The 19101-nt window shown below is 30.3% G+C and overlaps 1 protein-coding gene across 6 annotated transcripts in view; it reads right to left on the bottom strand.

Moving 5' to 3' along the window:
- Positions 1-19101, bottom strand: part of LOC107453556 (dipeptidyl peptidase 3) — a 58475-nt gene continuing 39374 nt past the window's right edge. For all 6 annotated transcript variants that reach the window (XM_087152349.1, XM_043052011.3, XM_087152351.1 and 3 more), the window contains 9 exons: positions 18307-18365; positions 16168-16362; positions 13434-13537; positions 10628-10783; positions 9540-9664; positions 7320-7440; positions 3132-3311; positions 2170-2332; positions 1-168 (listed from right to left, as the gene is read on the bottom strand). In XM_087152349.1, the coding sequence (XP_087008475.1) occupies positions 32-168; positions 2170-2332; positions 3132-3311; positions 7320-7440; positions 9540-9664; positions 10628-10783; positions 13434-13537; positions 16168-16362; positions 18307-18365 (1240 nt within the window). In that variant the 3' untranslated portion in view covers positions 1-31. The remainder of the gene's footprint in view (positions 169-2169; positions 2333-3131; positions 3312-7319; positions 7441-9539; positions 9665-10627; positions 10784-13433; positions 13538-16167; positions 16363-18306; positions 18366-19101) is intronic.

Here is a 19101-nt window from a genome sequence, read left to right as displayed (position 1 = left end):
TTGTAAATTAGAAATTTATTTCTAAATAACGTCATGAAAAATGATGTCTGTCTTTTTGCCAGATGTCTACAAGGATATCATCTACATTTTCATTCTTAAATCTATCCAACCATGATTGAATCATTCCCTCTGGTGATGCTTCATAGTTTATTAGTTTTACTTTTTCATCTAAAGAGAATTGAAATATTGGTTAAAAATGTCAAAATAGGCATTGTATATTACATTCAAATAATATTGATTTAGGTTTTATTTGGTTTATGAACAGTTAAACAAAATTATGAAACAGTGTATCTGCAGCTGTGTATGCAAGCTGTAGTAAAGTTACTAATTTACTCGAATTTAGTAAAAGTGTATATCCTACCAATAATCTCTTTTTTTTAAATACATTTATATATAATAAAGTATCATTTAAAAAAATTTATGCCCTATAACTCAGAAGTTTTCTATCATTTAAAAAAAGCATTGAATCACTACATTTAGGAAATAATGTAGTTTGCTACATTTGTAATAAATAAATAACCCAATTATAATTCTCAACAGTTTTCACCTTTTACTTCAATTTTAAGCATGAGTGTAAGTTGAATCTTTCAGCTAAATAGCTCTCTTAAAAAGAAAACATTCTGAAAATAGTTTCTGTCAAGGCTACATTCTGAAAATAGTTTGAGAGCACAACATTAAAAAAAAATGTATTTTGCTACATCTATAATAACGTAGTTTTATTTACAGTAAACTGGAAAAAAAAAAGTTTTTTTTTACCCCCTGGGTATGAAACAAAGTAGGCAAAAATAGTCTTAAAAAGCTGGAGGGTGGACAATTTTCTACCTCCTTGTTAGTTCTTAAAGACTAGCAAGCTTCACCCCTGCCCTCACCAATTACCTATTTTCATTCAATTTCGTTTCTTTTTCTTAAAAATCAATATTTCTCAAATAAAAAACAATTTTGTTCATAAAATATGCATTTTAAAATATATATTTTGTTAATATATCTACTGAAACAAAATAAGCTGTTACTTATATAGTACTATTCTCGAGAAAAAAATACTTTAACTTAGCAATACAGATTACAAAACACAAAAAAATAATAATAATTTAGAAGTAATTTTACTAAAACGCTAATCTCATATGAATATAAGTGTTCAAATTAGAAACGACTTTCTATTGAGTCTTTTATATTTTTAAAAATTTTGATATAAATGTTAAGATTTATATCTGGCAACACTTAATCTCTCATTCTCTTAATTCTTATTACATTTATTCCATTTTTTAAAAATATTTTTGACAAGTTAAGCATTAAGCACAATCTTATAAAATAAAGATCTCAAAGGAGATAAATTTTTAATAATGATGGATTAATAGTCGTTATTTAAGACAAACAAAAAAAAATTATGCAAAAGCACTTAAGACTGCCACAACTTGCAAACAAATGGGAATACTGAAAAGACTCTCTTTAAATTCATAAATGCAAATCGCCCTTTCAGCACGTCAAATTAACTTTTATAACTCTATAATAACGTTTTTGCAGTCTAACAGAGCAGCCCACATGGCATTTGTTGCTACAAGTTTATCTGGTTATAATTCTTGAACTAATATACAAATTGGAATAGGGAGGAGCTTCTTAAATGTTCAGTCTTAAACATAAATATTTGATTCATATTGAGGAGAGCCAAGAAAGAGACTCAACTGGTTCCATTATGTAGTGACCTCTACTTTGTGTATGTTTGAGGAAAAAAGAATCCTCTTCACACACTTCAGTATAGTGCAGCTTTCAGGAGAATTCGTCCAGATATCAGTCTTGCGTTGTGGTGGGTACCATGGTTACGAGGAAAAGTTACTTTGAATAAGGATGTGGGTACCTTCATTCCTCCATTGCATCCCCATTAGAAATGTGCTCTCACTTGTTACTATATCAGCAGCCCCAGACTTTTAGTCTTGAGGATTTTTTCTCAAGGCCACACAATACAGGTTTTTGTTTACATTTCGAGCAAAGAGGAAACCTGGCTGTAGCAAATATTTATATTTTGGTTTTAAGCTCAGTTAATTTAGCTACGTCACAAAATGAAAAGTTGACCTAATTTAGAATTCCAGAACATTAAATTGGACACCTGGCAGCATCTCTAACAATTTTTAATTACACAGGGACAAGAAAATAATCCAGCACAAAACAACTCACCTTCAACAACAGTGTTTGCTTGCACACACAATCTTCTTGGTTTACGTCTTTCCAGAACAATTTCTCTGTACTTCAAAAATGGATTTGAGCCTTCAGAAGTAACAACTGAGTATTTTTCAAACATAGCTTTGGCAGTCGAGACATCAGCAGTTGATTTGTACAGCTTTAAAAATTTATCAGATAATTATCTTAAAATCCAATAAAATAAGGAAAATAATAACATAATAAAACAAAAATATTGTAAATCAAACTAGAAAACGATTTTATCTATAATACAAGCATACATCAAGTAATCAAAATGCTTTTTATTATGAAAGTTACATCGTTTTTTAATCTATTTTCCTCACTAAACTCAGAAAGTTAAGTTTTTTTTATATATAATAGTGCTATATAATGATTAAATTAAACCAATGTCACCATAGACTTAACCATGGTACTTGGAATGCTGCAGGTATGGTAAATTATTTTATTACTTTTATCACTCTTATTGTTGTCATATTTACATTAAATCAGTTATGTATTATTATAATTACTAAGATAATTATAATTATTTATACCTAGAAATAGACTTAAAATATTTTTGGACTGTTAAGGGTCTTTTAATAAATGCTTTTTTAATAATAGTGCTACATAGTATTTAAATGTAACCATTTTTATTCTTGAAGAAAATGGTCAGTAGGATTTTATGCAAGTACCCAATTTCATATATTTTAACTATGAAAAAGTCTTAAAAACTTTATCTTAAAACTTGTCATCTAGGTTCAAGAAAAAAAATTTATAAAGAAAATAAAATAAAAATTTTTAAAAGATATTAATTATAAAATTATCAGATAAATAAATTGTACTTAGATAATTTTTAATACATTAAACATGGAGGAGTTAGAATCCCTTTTCTATCAAAAAGAAACTTAAACTTTATTTAAAGTTCATAAATAAGACTAGGAAATCAAATAATTCCATACTTGAAGTTTCTTCAAGAAATTTCCAATGCAAGGTCTGCCTACTGACATGATTTTGTCACGATCTAAAGTAAACAAAAGGTCTGGCTTGCCATCAGATGCTGTTATTTGTTCGACTTTTACAAAATCTCCACCGGCTTCCAAAAGAACTTGAAGAATCACATATGCAGCTTGTGAGTGGGCCTTTAAATGCATAAGGGAATTTGAGAAATATTCATAATTAATCAATTAGAAAAATTCAATAAAAAATAATATAACTAATAAAAATGGTAAAGCAATATTTCAACAGTAACAGTTTTTTAACTTCTTCAAAAACTTGTCACACTTACAAACCTACAGCTTCTTATTGCAAAGTAGTCAAAAATTCAAGTTAATAAAAAAAGCATAAAATTAAACTGTACTAGGTTAATGTATTAGTTAACTGTACTAGTTGACTCGAAATGTGGCAAACCTTACACTTTATTTAAGTTGTGATATTAATTTTCTTACATTTGCTTTAGGCTCACGACCTGTTAGAATTTTCTAAATTGCAGAAAACTCATATGAATGGTAAAAACTTCATGTAAATATGAACAAACTTCACAATAATAAAACTTCCTAGAATATTGAGCCTGTTCGCATCTCCTTGTAAGCGTAACATAATGAAGGAATACACTGGAAGTTTTCTTTCTTTTTTTCTCCCTCTGGTTTTAAGCAGCCTGTTATTGTTGTCAACCATCCTTACAATAGCCAGAGATAAGAGCCATGGTGATTCAGATGAGACAATGAAGAAAAGTTTTAAAAAAAATTGAAAAAATATGACAGCCAAAGCTGACATCGTCAGGGGGTACCAGCTTCGGATGTCATAAATGCAAAACTTTGGTGATTCAGCGGATAGGGCATTCACCTTCCAATGAGGTGAACCGGGTTCGAATCCCAGCAATAGCTGGTCGATACGAATTCTGCACCCGGCTCACACCAACAGCAGTACTGACGTAAAATATCCTCGGTAGTAAACGGACCATCAGCCTCCTTGCCGTCAGGCTAACGATGGGGGTTTCCCTTTCCATGTAACACAAATGTGGGTTGGTTCCATCAAAAAAGTTCCCGCATAGACAAATTTCTCCCAATACTTGATCCAGGAGTTCCCTTGTCTTCTGGTTTGGGATCTAAATTACAAGGATACGGAGTTGAACATTAGTAACCGTAAACCCAAGATTGGGTCTGCTGTTCAACGAGGGTTATAAAATAAAATAAAATAGCTGGAGATAAAACCCCAACCAACTTGGTCAACCTCAAAAATTTGCAGCTGCTCACTACACACTTGTGATTCTTTGGAAATTATAAGTTCTGGAGACTCAGGACTTACATATTTCTGCATCCCTTTTTACTAATAGTGGATCCTGATTTAAAATATGAATTTTATACTACTATATTCATCTATTAAAATTCCCACTTATAATAATTCTATTTAGACCAAAGAAAGAATTTCAAAACGAGAAGACATTTTTGAACAATCAAAGGTTTTTGATAAAATCTGGTCAAACTCCTGCAAAACGCAACAATGCAATTTAACACTCTGAATTATTTTATTTTATAACCGTCGTTAAACCCAATTTTTCGGGTTTACAACTACAGTAGGGAACCGATTATCCGGAACGATCGGGACCATCGCTATTCCGGATAACTGATTTTTCCGGTTTTCTGAATCGCTACAAAAAGCCGTTTTTTCATTGTTAAACCCAACTAAAAAAAAATTTTTTTTGGAAATAATCTTGAAAAGAAGAAAAAACGATGGAGTAATACACTAATGATTATTTCCAAAATGATGGTAAGGTAAACATCTTTCAAAAAACAACGAAAAATCCTAAAATCTTATGAGGAAAAAAAATTTTTTTTTTAAATATGGCGGGAAAATTTATTGAATTTCGTTCCGGTTTTCTGATTTCCGGATAACGGGTTCTGTACTGTACTAATGTTCAACTCTGTATCCTTGTTAATTTGAAGCCAATCCAGAAGACACGAGAACTACTGAATCAAGTATTGAGAGAAATTTGCCTTTGCGGAGGACTTTTTTGATGGAACTAACCCACATTTGTGTTACATGGAGAGGAAAAACACGAAAACCCCCACGCCTAACCTGATGGAAAGGGGTCTACCACTGAGGATATTTTACGTAAGCTGGTGCGAGCTGGGTGCGAAGCCATCTATGGGATTCGAACCCAGTTCACTTCATTGGAAGGGAAACGCTCTATCCCCTGAGCCATCATGGCCTCACTCAGAACTATTATAATCTTCTTCAGAATTATTTTAATCTTCCTCTTTTATAAACCAAGTTGTAGGTGCAGTAGGCCACAAATGGCTTTTGTGAAAATAATTCCTAATTAACTAACTATCCTTCAGCTTTAATAATGAAGAAAAAGAAGTTTATGCATGTATATTTTAAGTATAGTTACAATTTTGCTGATATAGATCAGAGGCTGTATTCATTTAGAAGTCATCACTATTCATCTATATATCCACCTACAAATCATATAATATATTCATCTATAAATCTTCAAATCACCTATATCTGCACAGCAATTAGGATGCTGGGGAATTATCTTCCCAATAATTTGTTTAAAAATAATTTATTCCATAACTTTTTGTTGTTGTTTCGTTTAGGATATATTTGGTATGTTTGACATACTAGAGTCAGCAGACCACATCACTGGTACACTATGCATCTTGTTAATAAGACATCAATAATTCATGGAGAAAAAAACTTCAAATTAAGCTGTAATAGAGTCTATAACTAACTATTAACATTAAATGAACCCTTGGTAATTATCAAAAAAAAAAAAACGTATTAGATAGAGATAATATTTGTTTTCTAAAGCTCAGTCTGAATTATTGAATACAGTACAGAACCCGTTATCCGGAAACCAAAAAACCGGAACGAAATTCGGTGAATTTTCCCGCCATTTTTAATAAAAAAAAAAATTTTCCTCATAAGATTTTAGGATTTTTCGTTCTTTTTTTAAAGATGTTTACCATACCATCATTTTGAAAATAATAATTAGTGTATTACTTCATCGTTTTTTCTTCTTTTTAAGATTATTTCCAATTTTTTTTTTCCAGTTGGATTTAACAATTAAAAAAAACGGCTTTTTGTAACGATTCAGAAAACCGGAAAAATCAGTTATCCGGAATAGCGATGGTCCCGATCGTTCCGGATAATCGGTTCCCTACTGTATTTAAAAACTACAATCATTACTCACAGATTATTTTTTAATCATTAATACAGTATACTCTCTATATTTCAGAGTTGAAGGAATGCTGAAAAAATTTTGAGATAATGAGTTTTCAAGAGCTAAGTATGTTCTAAACAGTAAAAAAAAAAATCTTTTAAAATACTACTCTAAAAAGTAGAGTCATGAAGCATAAGAATAGCAACTATTTAATAAGAATATAATGATAGTTGACTATAAGACTAAATACAGTAGTGATAATTTTATTTTTAAAAGTAAGACAAAAACAATTATGCATTAAATAGAAAAGAATTGGTTTATAATGAACTTACATTGTGATTTTTCCAAAAAAATTTGACATAGCAAGGTTTTGAAAAGAAACCCTTCGACATAGGAATTCAAATTAACATTAAGTGGATATATAATGCAAAGGTGAAAAATATTTTTTTGACATAAAAAGTCTTCAAATATCGAGACTATACTGCACCTAATTTGCTTAAAAAGAAAAAAAAATTCTTGAGCATTTGCTCACTCAATTCATTACAGTTTCATATTTTATCACTCTAAAAAAATAGTTTTTTTTTGTTGTCGTATGCCTGTTTAGGCAGTGGAGGTGCGATTGTTCCTGTTTTTTTCAGTGGCGCCATCTATGGCCAGGAATTTGACTTCTGCCACGCCATTCACACGACCACAATCCATTTATAGGGCGGGTCACATTCACACACAAAGGAGAAAGGACATAGAACACACAGAGAGAGAAAGAAACATCCATGCCTTGCCCGGGATTCAAGCCCAGGACCTTTCTGATGCAAGGACAGTTCCCTGCCCCCTACAAAGGCCGGTCGGCAAAAAAAAAAAAAAAAAAAAATAGTTCTACTGTAATTTATACTAATAATATATTCAGTAAAAAATATACCTAAAAAATGAAAAAAATTATAAAAATTTTTAAAGTTTACAAAGGTTGAGGATTCAAGAAATTTACCTGAAGCCAAGTTTCGGTTTTAGGTTCATACATAATTAATGAACCTAATCCAGCAATTACAACCATAACCCAATTGACATACATGATATCTTCTCTTAAACTCTGATCAGGAACAAATATTCTGCAAAAAAAAAAAGAAATATATATATACATCAGGGCTCGAAAAAACTCAGAAATTTTAGCCGTCCCCGAGGACAACTTGCCCAACAATGTACCTGTCCTCCTTTGAAACTAACTCGTCGCTTCTAAATAAATAAAAATTTAATTTTCTCTTATTTATTACAAACATTTATATAAATTGCACAATGAATTAGTAGTTACTAGGATTACAAATACTAGGATTACATTATACAGTAATAAAAGAAATACTAGGTTACTAATATTCTACCTAGTATTTCTATTATGAAATAATTTATTTCTTTGATGAAATAATTTAAATAACAAAGGTTAATTTATCTGTCAATTATCATGTCAATTTATCCGATGGTACTGCGTTTTTTAAATGAATCAAATATGACGTTTGCCAGTTCTACAATCAGGCCAATGATTTACTGAGGTTTCTGCACAATAATCTGAAAGAGGTTTTCCATTTAGGTAGATGTTCATAAATGCGTTTAACGCTTCTTGTTTAAGACCAGTAAGTAAATGTGTTTTTTTTTTGTAAGTTCATTGCTGAAAAGCCCCTTTCAACAGCTGCAGTACTCCCAGACAGAGAAAACATCAATTCCACCATGTGCAGCATGTTGCTGTATTTCGAGATTAGAGGGTCATTTTAGAAGTGAGGCGCTAGACTCTTGTAAGATAACAAAAATTTAAAATGTATCACGAACATTAACGGGAAAATGGCCGTCCGCGTGGACACTGGATTCGAGAAATTTGTTGTCCGCGGGGAATTTTTGACCGCCGAGGACGGGTGGTTTTTCAAGCCCTGATATACATATTTATTTACAATATACATATTTACAATATTTACAATATTTACAATATACATATATGATATACATATATGATATACATATTTATTAACAGCATTTTTTTTTAAATTAAATATCCTTTCAATAAAAATATTTTCATAAAAATTTTTTGAAATGTATAATTTCTAAAAAATAAATAACTATATCACTTGACTTAATTAGAAAAACAAAAACCTAAATCACTTTTAGGAATAATTTTAAATGAAGAATGATCCAATTTGAAGTTTGCTACAATCAAGAAATTATTTCTTTCTAAAGCTTTTTAAATTTGGTAAATTTTCACAAATGATTTCAATGTAATAACTACCTTTTTAGCAAAAAAGATCTAAAATTGTTTTCTGTTTTGATTACACACTAATAGTTGATTAGCACAGAAAAATCAAAAGATGTCAACACTGGCATATTTTGCCTAATGTTTTAGATTGTAGAATTCACATCGTATAATTCAAACTTAATTTTTCTTTTCATTTCCTAGTTATATAAGCTTTTTTATTGGTTTTACTAATTTTCAAATAAACCTATTTTTATATGTAACATCTTGACAATCGACCATACCAATTTAACTGATCAATGGACGTTACTAGCCAGAATTCATACTTTTGAATCATAATAGCTTATTTTACGTTAAACTGTGTTGGCATCAACATTATGCAAATTATGTGAGAGTTTAAATAGAATTGCCACTCGTATTTCAGTGCTTACTGCTTGTTTCTATTTGCTTGTTTTACCGCAGATTTGTATTTTCACTACGTATTCATCATCAGCCTAAGTTTATGAGTTAGTTTTGATGTGGCACATGCTCTATATTCACTTTATTTCATTCATAATTAATGTAATGATTAAGTCAAATAAAGTGTCTGAAGTTTTGCTTTGCACAGCATCAAACCGGTCTCCAGCCAATGGAATCATCATACTCCTTGCATTTAGTGAGTTGTCCTAGTTATGCTTTATTTCTATGCTTTTAGATAAAGCATGGGGCAAACCAAAAATACAGTCAAGCAGATGCATGACAATTCTTAAATCATTTATTTAGCTACATGTGAAATTAACTCATTGCATAATAAAAAAGCTCTTGTTCTCCAAATTGTTATTTAAATTTTTTTTTAAAAACCTAACATATTTGAATGTAAACTGTAAAACGGTGCACATTTTTTCTTAAGTTTTATAATAAAAAAAATTAACAAAATAATTAATATAACGTGTACAGTTTTAAAAATGGAAGTAAAATATCATAATGAGTACTTACTCCAATATTTCAGGAACAGTGCATAGATATAAGCCTACACATTCAGCTTTACACTCTTCATATGGATTGCTAAGAGAACCGAACACTGAATCGTATGATTCTCCAAAGTTGTACCAGCTTTTGACCTGAAATTAAATCTCATCCATTAAATTAGTCCTCATAAAAAAGAAAATTTCATTTAAAAGATTATCTAAATCATCAACTTAATTAGGAGAAGAAAATAAAAAAACCTATCATGACCATGAAAATCAATTTGAATGGACATGTTTGGTAGAATGAAAAATAAATGCATAAATGGCAATGTTATAATTTATGAGAAATCCAACCAATTGGTTATTCATTAATTTTATAATTTGGATGTATGACAGGAAAGCCTGGTTAGGAGGAGGTTAAGCCCTTGTTCGATCCCCGTCGGCCAAAGACATTGGTAAGTAAATGGTGACTGATGCACGTTAAATCTGTTGGGTCACTAAGACATCCATAACAAATCAAAACTTCTGGGGGCACTGAATTGGAGATTGATCGTTCTCTGGTTCAGGTGAAAATTATGATCTGTGGGTGAATAAATGAATGTATGAATGTTAAAGACTAAAATTAATATTTTAATTCAATGGTAAGAAGTGTACTGTTTTATGGGTTAGTAGCATGGAAACTAACAAAACTTTAGAGTACAAAACTAAATAGTTGGCAAAACTGATGTTTGAAAAATATTCCAAGAATATTCTTGGCTCAGACCATATCAAATTCAGAACTCTGTAGTAAAACCCGGCAAGAACCAATTACCATCAGTATGACAAGAAAAAGATGGAAATAGATAGGTCATGTATTGAGAATGCCTTCTGCAAGAATGCCATCAATAGCCTTAACGTGGACAGCAGATGGCAAACAAAAAAGAGGTAGATGCTAACATGGAGAAGAAAGGTGAAAGAAGAAAGAGGACAGGCGGAATGGATGAGCTGGTCTGGGGAGAGATTTTGTGCAAAAGACCGAATGAGCTGGAGCAAGAATATAAGGGCCTTATGTGCCATCAGGCACAAAGTAGGATAAACACAACAATTAATAAAAAAATATTTAGAAATTCATATTACCTTTTCATTAGTATCCAGATGAAGAACACTATTAATGTCAAAATTAAAGTCTCCATTACTTTCTCTCTGAAACAGTTTGCCACTTCCATGACCCAAAAGTTCATGCAAGCCAACTTGAAGCTCTAAAGCAGAGGGATAGTGCTCCACAAATAAATCCTGAAATAAAGTATTGAAATAAAACCTTATATCAGCCTCTTTTTTTCCAACAAGTACTCAAGGACAGTGGCTGATTTCCTAGAATGGCAAATTTTTTTACTAACAAACTGCTAGTAAAAAAACTAAATACTAATTACAGAAAAACGTGACAGCAAAAATTGTCTCAACTTTTAATGGTCGAGATTTGCAATTGTTTTTTTTTCCGTCTTTTTTTTCAGGTGATTTTTTCAGATTTTGATATTTTTAACACGATTACGACACGCGAATTTCGAATTAGTTATCACTTTTTGACGATCTAGATTAACAACGATCCCACCGTTAATACTCATTGTTTTCCAATCATTTTTTCGATAGTTATTTATCGTTTTTTCGGCGATCTCTACATGTTTTTTTAAACTTTGGTATTCTTAATACGATAATATTGTGAGATCCGAAGTTCAAATTTGTGTAATCACTTTTTGATGAGCAAGACGCACGGAGACTCCGCCGTTAATCCACGTCCTTTTCTGATCATTTTCCCGGTAGTTACTTAAGCTAATATTTCTCATATTTACGACATTTTTACATGGTCAACCGAATTCCGATAATTTTAATACACTGTTAATGCGACATGTGAATATCAAATTTGAGTAAAAATTTTCTGACATGGTCAATTTACGGCGATTCCACCGGAAATCCACCTCGTTTTTTTGGGAGTTATTTATCGATTTTTCGGCCATTTCAACACGATTTTTTATACCATATTTCGATACCCTAATTTTGAATTGGAGTAATCACTATTTTACGTACTTTATTCGCGTAATGAATGTATGTATTCGCGTAATGAATGTATGTATTCGCGTATAGAATGTAATGTACAGTGCGGGAAAAAAGCAGACCACCCCGAATGATTTTTGGTCTTATGATTAGATCTTCATGTTCTAGGACTCAATCCTAATGGTTCAAAAAGTTTGACCTCAAATATGCAGATTAATTAGAGCAGAGGATATTTTAAATTACGAAATCAGACACCAAAAAGTATTTTCTCTGAATAAACATTTTTCTAAATTTTTTTCATTTTTTATTGATAGTTTCTGATCTCTGATCCTGAAAAAATAGGGGGTAGCCACAAATTGGGAAATATGGTCCCAATAGTTTGGTCAGGAAAGCACTCCAAAGTTTTGTCCTCTTAATCCAAATTTTACTTTTTGCATATGGTACCATATCTTGAGAACTTTTTAAGTGAATTGAAATTTTTTTACTCACAATTATAAAATTCCTTTATCCAAAGATAATTTTGTGCAAAATATAACTCTTAGAAAATATTTATTATTTTTTTATTGTTTTATTTAACAATAGAAGAAAAATTCTGAATGGTAACAAATATAATTTTTTGACATCATTCTAAAGAATAAAATTTTGAATGGTATAATACAAAAGTTGAGCGAAATCGACCGAGAAATCGAATTTTAAATATCTGACTTTTTCAAAATTTGATTTCTAGGGAATTATTCTACCGATTTCACTCTATTTAAAACTACATTTTTTTAAAATGGTGTAAAAAATTTTATACATTACAATTCCAAAGTTTTTTTTACTATTATTCAGTAAAAAATGATAAATATTTACAAACAGTTATATTTTGCATAGAATCATCTTCAAATAAATGAATTTTTATGGTGTGCAAAAATTTTATACTCGCTTAAATACAGCTGAATAAGCAAAAAGTAAAATTAACATTAAGGAGTCCATATTTGGACAGCTCTCCTAAGGGGGCTTTACCTATTGGGACCATTATTCCCAGATTGCAGCTAACCCCTATTTTTTGGTGGGGAGAAATCTGAATCCGTCGGGGAAAAAAACCCAGGTTTATTGAGAAAAAATAGATTTTTGTGTCTTATTTCGTAATTGAAAATATCCTCTGTCCTAATTAAGTAGGATATTTGAGGTTATTCCCTTGAAACGTGAAGATCTCAATAACGTGGAGTCCCGATCATTAGATCAAAAGTTATTCAGGGTGGTCAATATTTTTTTATGTTGCCCACTGAACCTTTTTTAAATTCTCTTTCATCACTTAAAGTTTTCAAAATTATTTACATTAAATATTTAAAAAAAAAGTTTAAAAAAATGACTAGGTGAAAGTGTACATTAATACCATTGTACTATAATTGTACATTGTATACTTCTAATATTAAATTTATACAACCTATACTATAATAGTACATTGTACAGTGTCTTTCTAATACCATATTTACATCATTGTACTAAACTAAGACGCCCGGTGACAGATTGTTAGCGCTTTGTGCTCCCGTGCCACAGGTCCTGGGTTCGATCTTCGGGCCAGGCAAGGGTGACTCAACTTTTTATCCCTTCAGTGGATCGATAAATGAGTACCAAGCATGCTTGGAAACTAAACACTGGGGGTTTCGCGTTCGGCTGACCACTTAACTAGAACGTCTGCTCCTGCACCCCCAGAGCCCAAGGTCAAGAAAACTGAGATGGGCACAGTAGGCCTTGGCCCTCCATTGGCTGTTGTGCCACTGAGTTCAGTTTAGTACTAAACTAAAGACTCATTTTCCTCATTAAATCCAAAATATTATAAAATATGGGATCACCATTATTAGGCCCGGTTGCATTTAATTAAAAAAAACCAATTAAAATGAATACATACTTGATCAGATTTAATCAGGTAATTAGGAGGTTCTTTACCACTTGTACTTATAACATTTCCCAGTGATACATTTTTGAAGCCAACAGATTGTTTAATATCAACATCTAAAATGAATAGATATAATGAATATTGATACATTTGGTTAAGACAATGAAAACTGATAAATAAAATTTTCACATAGTTGTGAAATAATTTTCAAAAACAGACCTCTACCAGCGGGTCAACAAAAACAAGAAATTTCCTGAATTTTCACAGGTTTTCAAAATTAATGATGTAAAATCTTATTATTTATTTTCTGGTTCATATAAAATATACATTTACCTACTACCGTTTCTACTGCCTTGCATAATATACCTAGTACAGTACAGAACCCGTTATCCGGAAATCAGAAAACCGGAAAACCAAAAAACCAGAACGAAATTCGATAAATTTTCCCGCAATTTTTTAAAAAAAACTTTTTTTTCCTCATAAGATTTTAGGATTTTTCTTTCTTTTTTGAAAGTACCTTACCATCATTTCAGAAATAATCATTAGTGTATTACCTCATCGTTTTTTCTTATTTTTAAGATTATTTCCAAATATTTCTTTTTAACTGGGTTTAACACTAAAAAAACGGCTCTTTGTAGCGATTCAGAAAACCAGAAAAATCAGTTATCCGGAATAGCGATAGTTCCGATCGTTCCGGATAATCGGTTCTCTACTGTACCTCATTCAAAAGTACATACCACATTGTAGGTACATTGGGAAGCTAGGCAATATTCATTGTGAAACTAGGGCAATGGCTAGGGAGCTAGAGAAAAAGAATGGAAAACTAAAGTTTGCGATTTACTTATTTTTTTACAAACATTTGATGCTTTTTTTTTCTTTTTCTTTTTTTGTCAATTCTTTTTAAATGGGTATTATAAATTTTTCAATCATATTTTAGTCATTCAAAACTTTTTCAGCCTTTTCAAGAAACTTCAGTCCATTTGCATGCTTTATTTTTGGTCTTTTCATTTATCTGGATGTATTTTACTTAACCAAAATGGCTACTCAGAACCAGATAATAATTTTAAAGGCTTTTTTTTTATCTTTAATATACTAATTACTAATTTAAATGCTATTTCAACTCATATTACCCTTGAAAACAATTCGTGTTATTATCAATTATTTTATAAGAATTATTTAGAATCGACAGTATGCATGCATATAGATGTATACAGTGGTTGTTTGTTTTTTTTTTTCATGCATACAGGTGCCAGAGATGTTTGGGAGAGCTGTGTACAAAAATACAAAAAAGTTTTCTTGGAGAAAATGTGAGGAAAGAGAAGTATTAGAAAAGTCAAAAAACAATGGCTAGATGAATTTGAGTGAGATCTTAAACTCATGAAAATCAAAAAAATTTTAAGAGCCGGAAAGTTTGAAAATGTGTTGCGAGAGAGGTTAAGTACTTTCATAATACGTAGTGCCAAAGAGTAAATAAAACTGAGTGCCTTGGTCTTAAATAACGATTAGATATTTGTCATGCAAGAAGAGAGTCACATATCAAATATTTGCAGCTATTAAAAATCTTAGTATATTTTTCTTTCATTTTTTTTGCATCATTTATTTTATTATGTGAATAACTTCGAAAATATAAATATCTAAAACCAAGTCATTCTTTTTATGAACTATTAGTCATATAATGTCTTAACTTTGAAACAACTTCAGAAGATAAGGGTAATTCTGAATTAAGTTTATTTACTAGAGTCAATTTAACCTGCGTTTGTGTAAAAGTAAATCATTCTCACAACAGTCCGTCATGGGGCAGGAGTTAAAGGATTTTAAGGCTCCACCAACAACATAATGTAATAATATAGTGAACACTCTGCACCAACGTCCTTTACTTCCAAGGCAAACAAGTACCGATTGATCAGAAGCTGCTGCAGAGAGTGAAACCCAAATTATGTTTTTGATTAATTAAAATCACTTCTATATAATGATTATTTAAATGCAATTATATATAAAGATTAATTAAATGCATTTATGTATAATGATTAATTGAATTCAATTCTGTATAATGTTCAATTAAATGCAATTATGTATAATGATTATTTAAATTAAATTATGTTTAATGATTATTTAAATGCAATTATGTATAAAGATTAATTAAATGCATTTATGTATAATGATTAATTGAATGCAATTATGTAGAATGATTATTTAAATTAAATTATGTTTAATGATTATTTAAATGCAATTATGTAAAATGATTAATTAAATATAGTTCCATATAATGATCAATTAAATGCAATTATGAATAATGACTTATCAAATGCAATTAAATGCAATTATGTATGATTAATTAAATTCAATTGTGTATAGTGATTAATTAAATGCAATTTTGTATAATGTTCAATTAAATGCAATTATGTATAATGATTAATTAAATTCAATTATGTATAATGAACATTTAAATGCAATTATGTATAAAGATTATTTAAATGCAATTCTGTATAATGATTAATCAAATGCAATTATGTATTATAATACTAAACTAAATGCAATTATGTATAATGATAAATTAAGATTTATTTCTCTATATTGTTTGAACGTGTAAAGGAAAAAAGACAGGATTTAGTAATCTATCAAAAATTTTGGAAAAGGTTACTGTTTATAGGGGTAAGAGTATTTTTAATGAAATAGTAAGATTTGTAATGATTTAAAATAGATACAAAAAGTAAAATATTTACTATAATAAAAAAAATGAACTTACAATTAGGTATGTTAATGCCAACAGGTATATCACTATTAGCATAAGTTAAGATATCCAGAGAGGTAAAGTCAGGAAGTAAAAATTTATCCTTTTCATATGTGCTTGGCCAAGGTAGGAGAGACAGAAAATGCGGAGCTCCATCCACAAGTTTTGAGAATTTTTCACTTTGTTTCTTGTTAACAACAGACACAAATCCTTGGAGAAAAAAAGAAACAATGTTACGAAAAAAAAAAACCAAATTAACTAACTTATAAGTTTTCAGTAAATATTTTTATATACACACACATAGAAGAAATTATAATTATTTGAACTGCAGTCACATGGATGGATTTAAAAATAAAAAAATAGATCAAGTAACAAGAGTATGAAATTTTAGAACATGGTACAACATTTGAATTGTACTTAAACGGTGAGGAGATACAAAGTGTCCATCAAATGGTTGACCTGCTTTGAAACTAGCCATTTAAGAAAAAAGTTGTGCCACTTGCTGCTTTATTATTAGAAAAGCAATAAATTTTGGAGAAAAAAAACATTGAAAGCAAATAGTTAAAAATTTCCTCACTGAGTGGCGTTAGAGTTCCATGTGGGATTAGGTTGCAGAATATTCCCTCCAATCCCTGTATATTGTAAGAGGCGATTAATGGGGACTCCTCTTGAAAGTTGGGCTATGGGCTAATCCCCCGTTCCTTTAAAAAAGACCCAGAATTCAGAAAGTCTCGAAATATACTCCTGTGCAAAACACAGATATCGAAGAAACTGATACTTTTAGTTATCTTGGTTCAACAGTGTCTACCTCAAGTGGAACTGACGAAGATGTTGCATCCAAACTTATCAAAGCGTGTGGTGCTTTTAGAACATTAAGTAAAATCTGGAGTTCTTCAGCATTAACAATCAAGTTGACACAACTTATCTTCAATTCAAATCCGTCCTACTTTATGGGTGTGAATTTGAAAACTTACCACATCTCAAGAAAACTCATTTCAAACTAAAGTTCTAAGCAGGATTTTCAAAATCTTTTGGCCTTACATAATAAAGGAAATGAAGGAAATAAAAATATGACCACCGAGGCCGACGTCTTCGTTTCCTTTATTGCTACTTTTTTTTAAAATTCTGCTGCTTTTTCAAAGAAGTTTTATCTATTTAGAATTTCAAAAAAAATTGTTTTCTTTTAGTATTGGCCTTACATATTTTCAAATGAGTAACTATAACAGTCAACGAGACCCATTGCAGAGAGGAAATCAAGCGTTGAAGCGAGGAAGACCAAAATTAATATGAAGAATGATAGTGGGTGAAAGATATGTGCTTGAATGGTCTAGCTGGAGCTTAGATAGGGAGTCGGCTTTTGGACCACGAGCGCTGGAGGACGAGACTTAAACCCTTATGCCCCAGACTGGCATAAAAAGAATCTTGATAAAGATAATGTAGCACTTGAGAATAAAAATTAAATAACAATACTTTCAACAAGGCGGTTGTTCCCCAGAATACACTTTTTTTCCAAAAAAAAATACCTTAGCATGAACTCACATAACAACACTTAGTTGAAAACTAGGCGTTCTTCCTGTTTTTTTTACAGCAGATTTATGACAGTAAAGCATAGAGGTAAAATTTAGAACTATGTAGGCATAATGCATTTTTCAGAATTTATTGCTTTTCTTACAGCAATGCAGTAAACAACATTTTTTTTAAAATTAATTTGTATTTTGTTATTATTTATGTTCATAATGGGTAAGTCATTTCAACACAATCATTCTCAGGGATGTTTCCCAGACTGTCGAGAACAGCCCATTGTGTAGCTATAGTGCAATGTAAATTACGTACCTACCTATAGAGTTAACAAGAACAAAAGTTACTCTATGGGAAATTTAGGAATACAAGAATTTCAATGAAAAAGTAGCAGATATTTCTATATTATGTGACAATTTAAGAAAATTATGCATGCAATTAACATATGATGTAGTGAAGTCCGTACTCAAGGGAGGAAAAGGGGCAATTGTCCCAGGGTCTGGGTCTGCTCAGGGCCCAGCCATAAGCTCTTGCAAAAAATATAGTGTTTATGAAATGAAAAATTAACTAAAAAATATAATATAAAAGAAACGATTTTCATTTATATTATGTTAATCATAATAAAACAGTCCTAACCTTCAAACTCTCCTCTCATTCCAGCTGGATCCCTATATGTTTCAATAAATCCAATGTAACTGAAAAAATAAATGTGTTAATTAGATGTTATTCAAAAATTAACATTTTCATGCAAGCAAGAACATAGTTTTGTATTTATAAAATTTCATTTAAAAAAAAAAGAGTAAAAATAAACATTTATAATAAAAGTATGAACTAAAATAAACATTCAATCACTAATCTATGTTTAGTGAGCAGTTAACAATCGTAAGTAAGGGAAAATTCAAGATGATAAAAAAATAAAGTAATCTAAAACAATAACATGTTCACATTATGCTATGGCCTGTCAAAAAAGTTTTCATACTCTTATTAATATTCTTGATATATATTATCATTATTATTAATAGATAAATATATAATTATATATAATACATTATTAATATATAATATTATTCTCGCTATATATTATATTCTTATTCGACGTATCTTATTACAAAGAAGTCAATATCGCATATTTCCGAACATAGTTTAAGAAATTTTGCAAAGCTTTTAAAAGCTAAAGGAGGTCGGTTTAAAATAGGATCCATTTATTTTGAAATATTACAGCCGAACATCTCCAAGAAAAATCCTTTCCTGTTGGTTGAGGATTAATAAAAGATATCTAAGTATAACACTGGAGAACATACAAAACATATAAATACAAGAAAAAAGCAAGTGAAAAGGAAACACATTAAAATTACTATAATAAGAAAAGAATATTTCTTTCTGTACCAGACATTTTTGCCCGTAAAATAGAAAACAATTAAAACAGCAAAA

This window comes from Parasteatoda tepidariorum, chromosome 9 (genome assembly GCF_982258835.1).
Source record: "Parasteatoda tepidariorum strain Cologne lab strain chromosome 9, Ptep-v5.0, whole genome shotgun sequence".
Classification (NCBI taxonomy): domain Eukaryota; kingdom Metazoa; phylum Arthropoda; class Arachnida; order Araneae; family Theridiidae; genus Parasteatoda; species Parasteatoda tepidariorum.
Note: the sequence above shows the minus strand (reverse complement) of the source record. Positions and strands in the feature narration are given on the sequence as shown.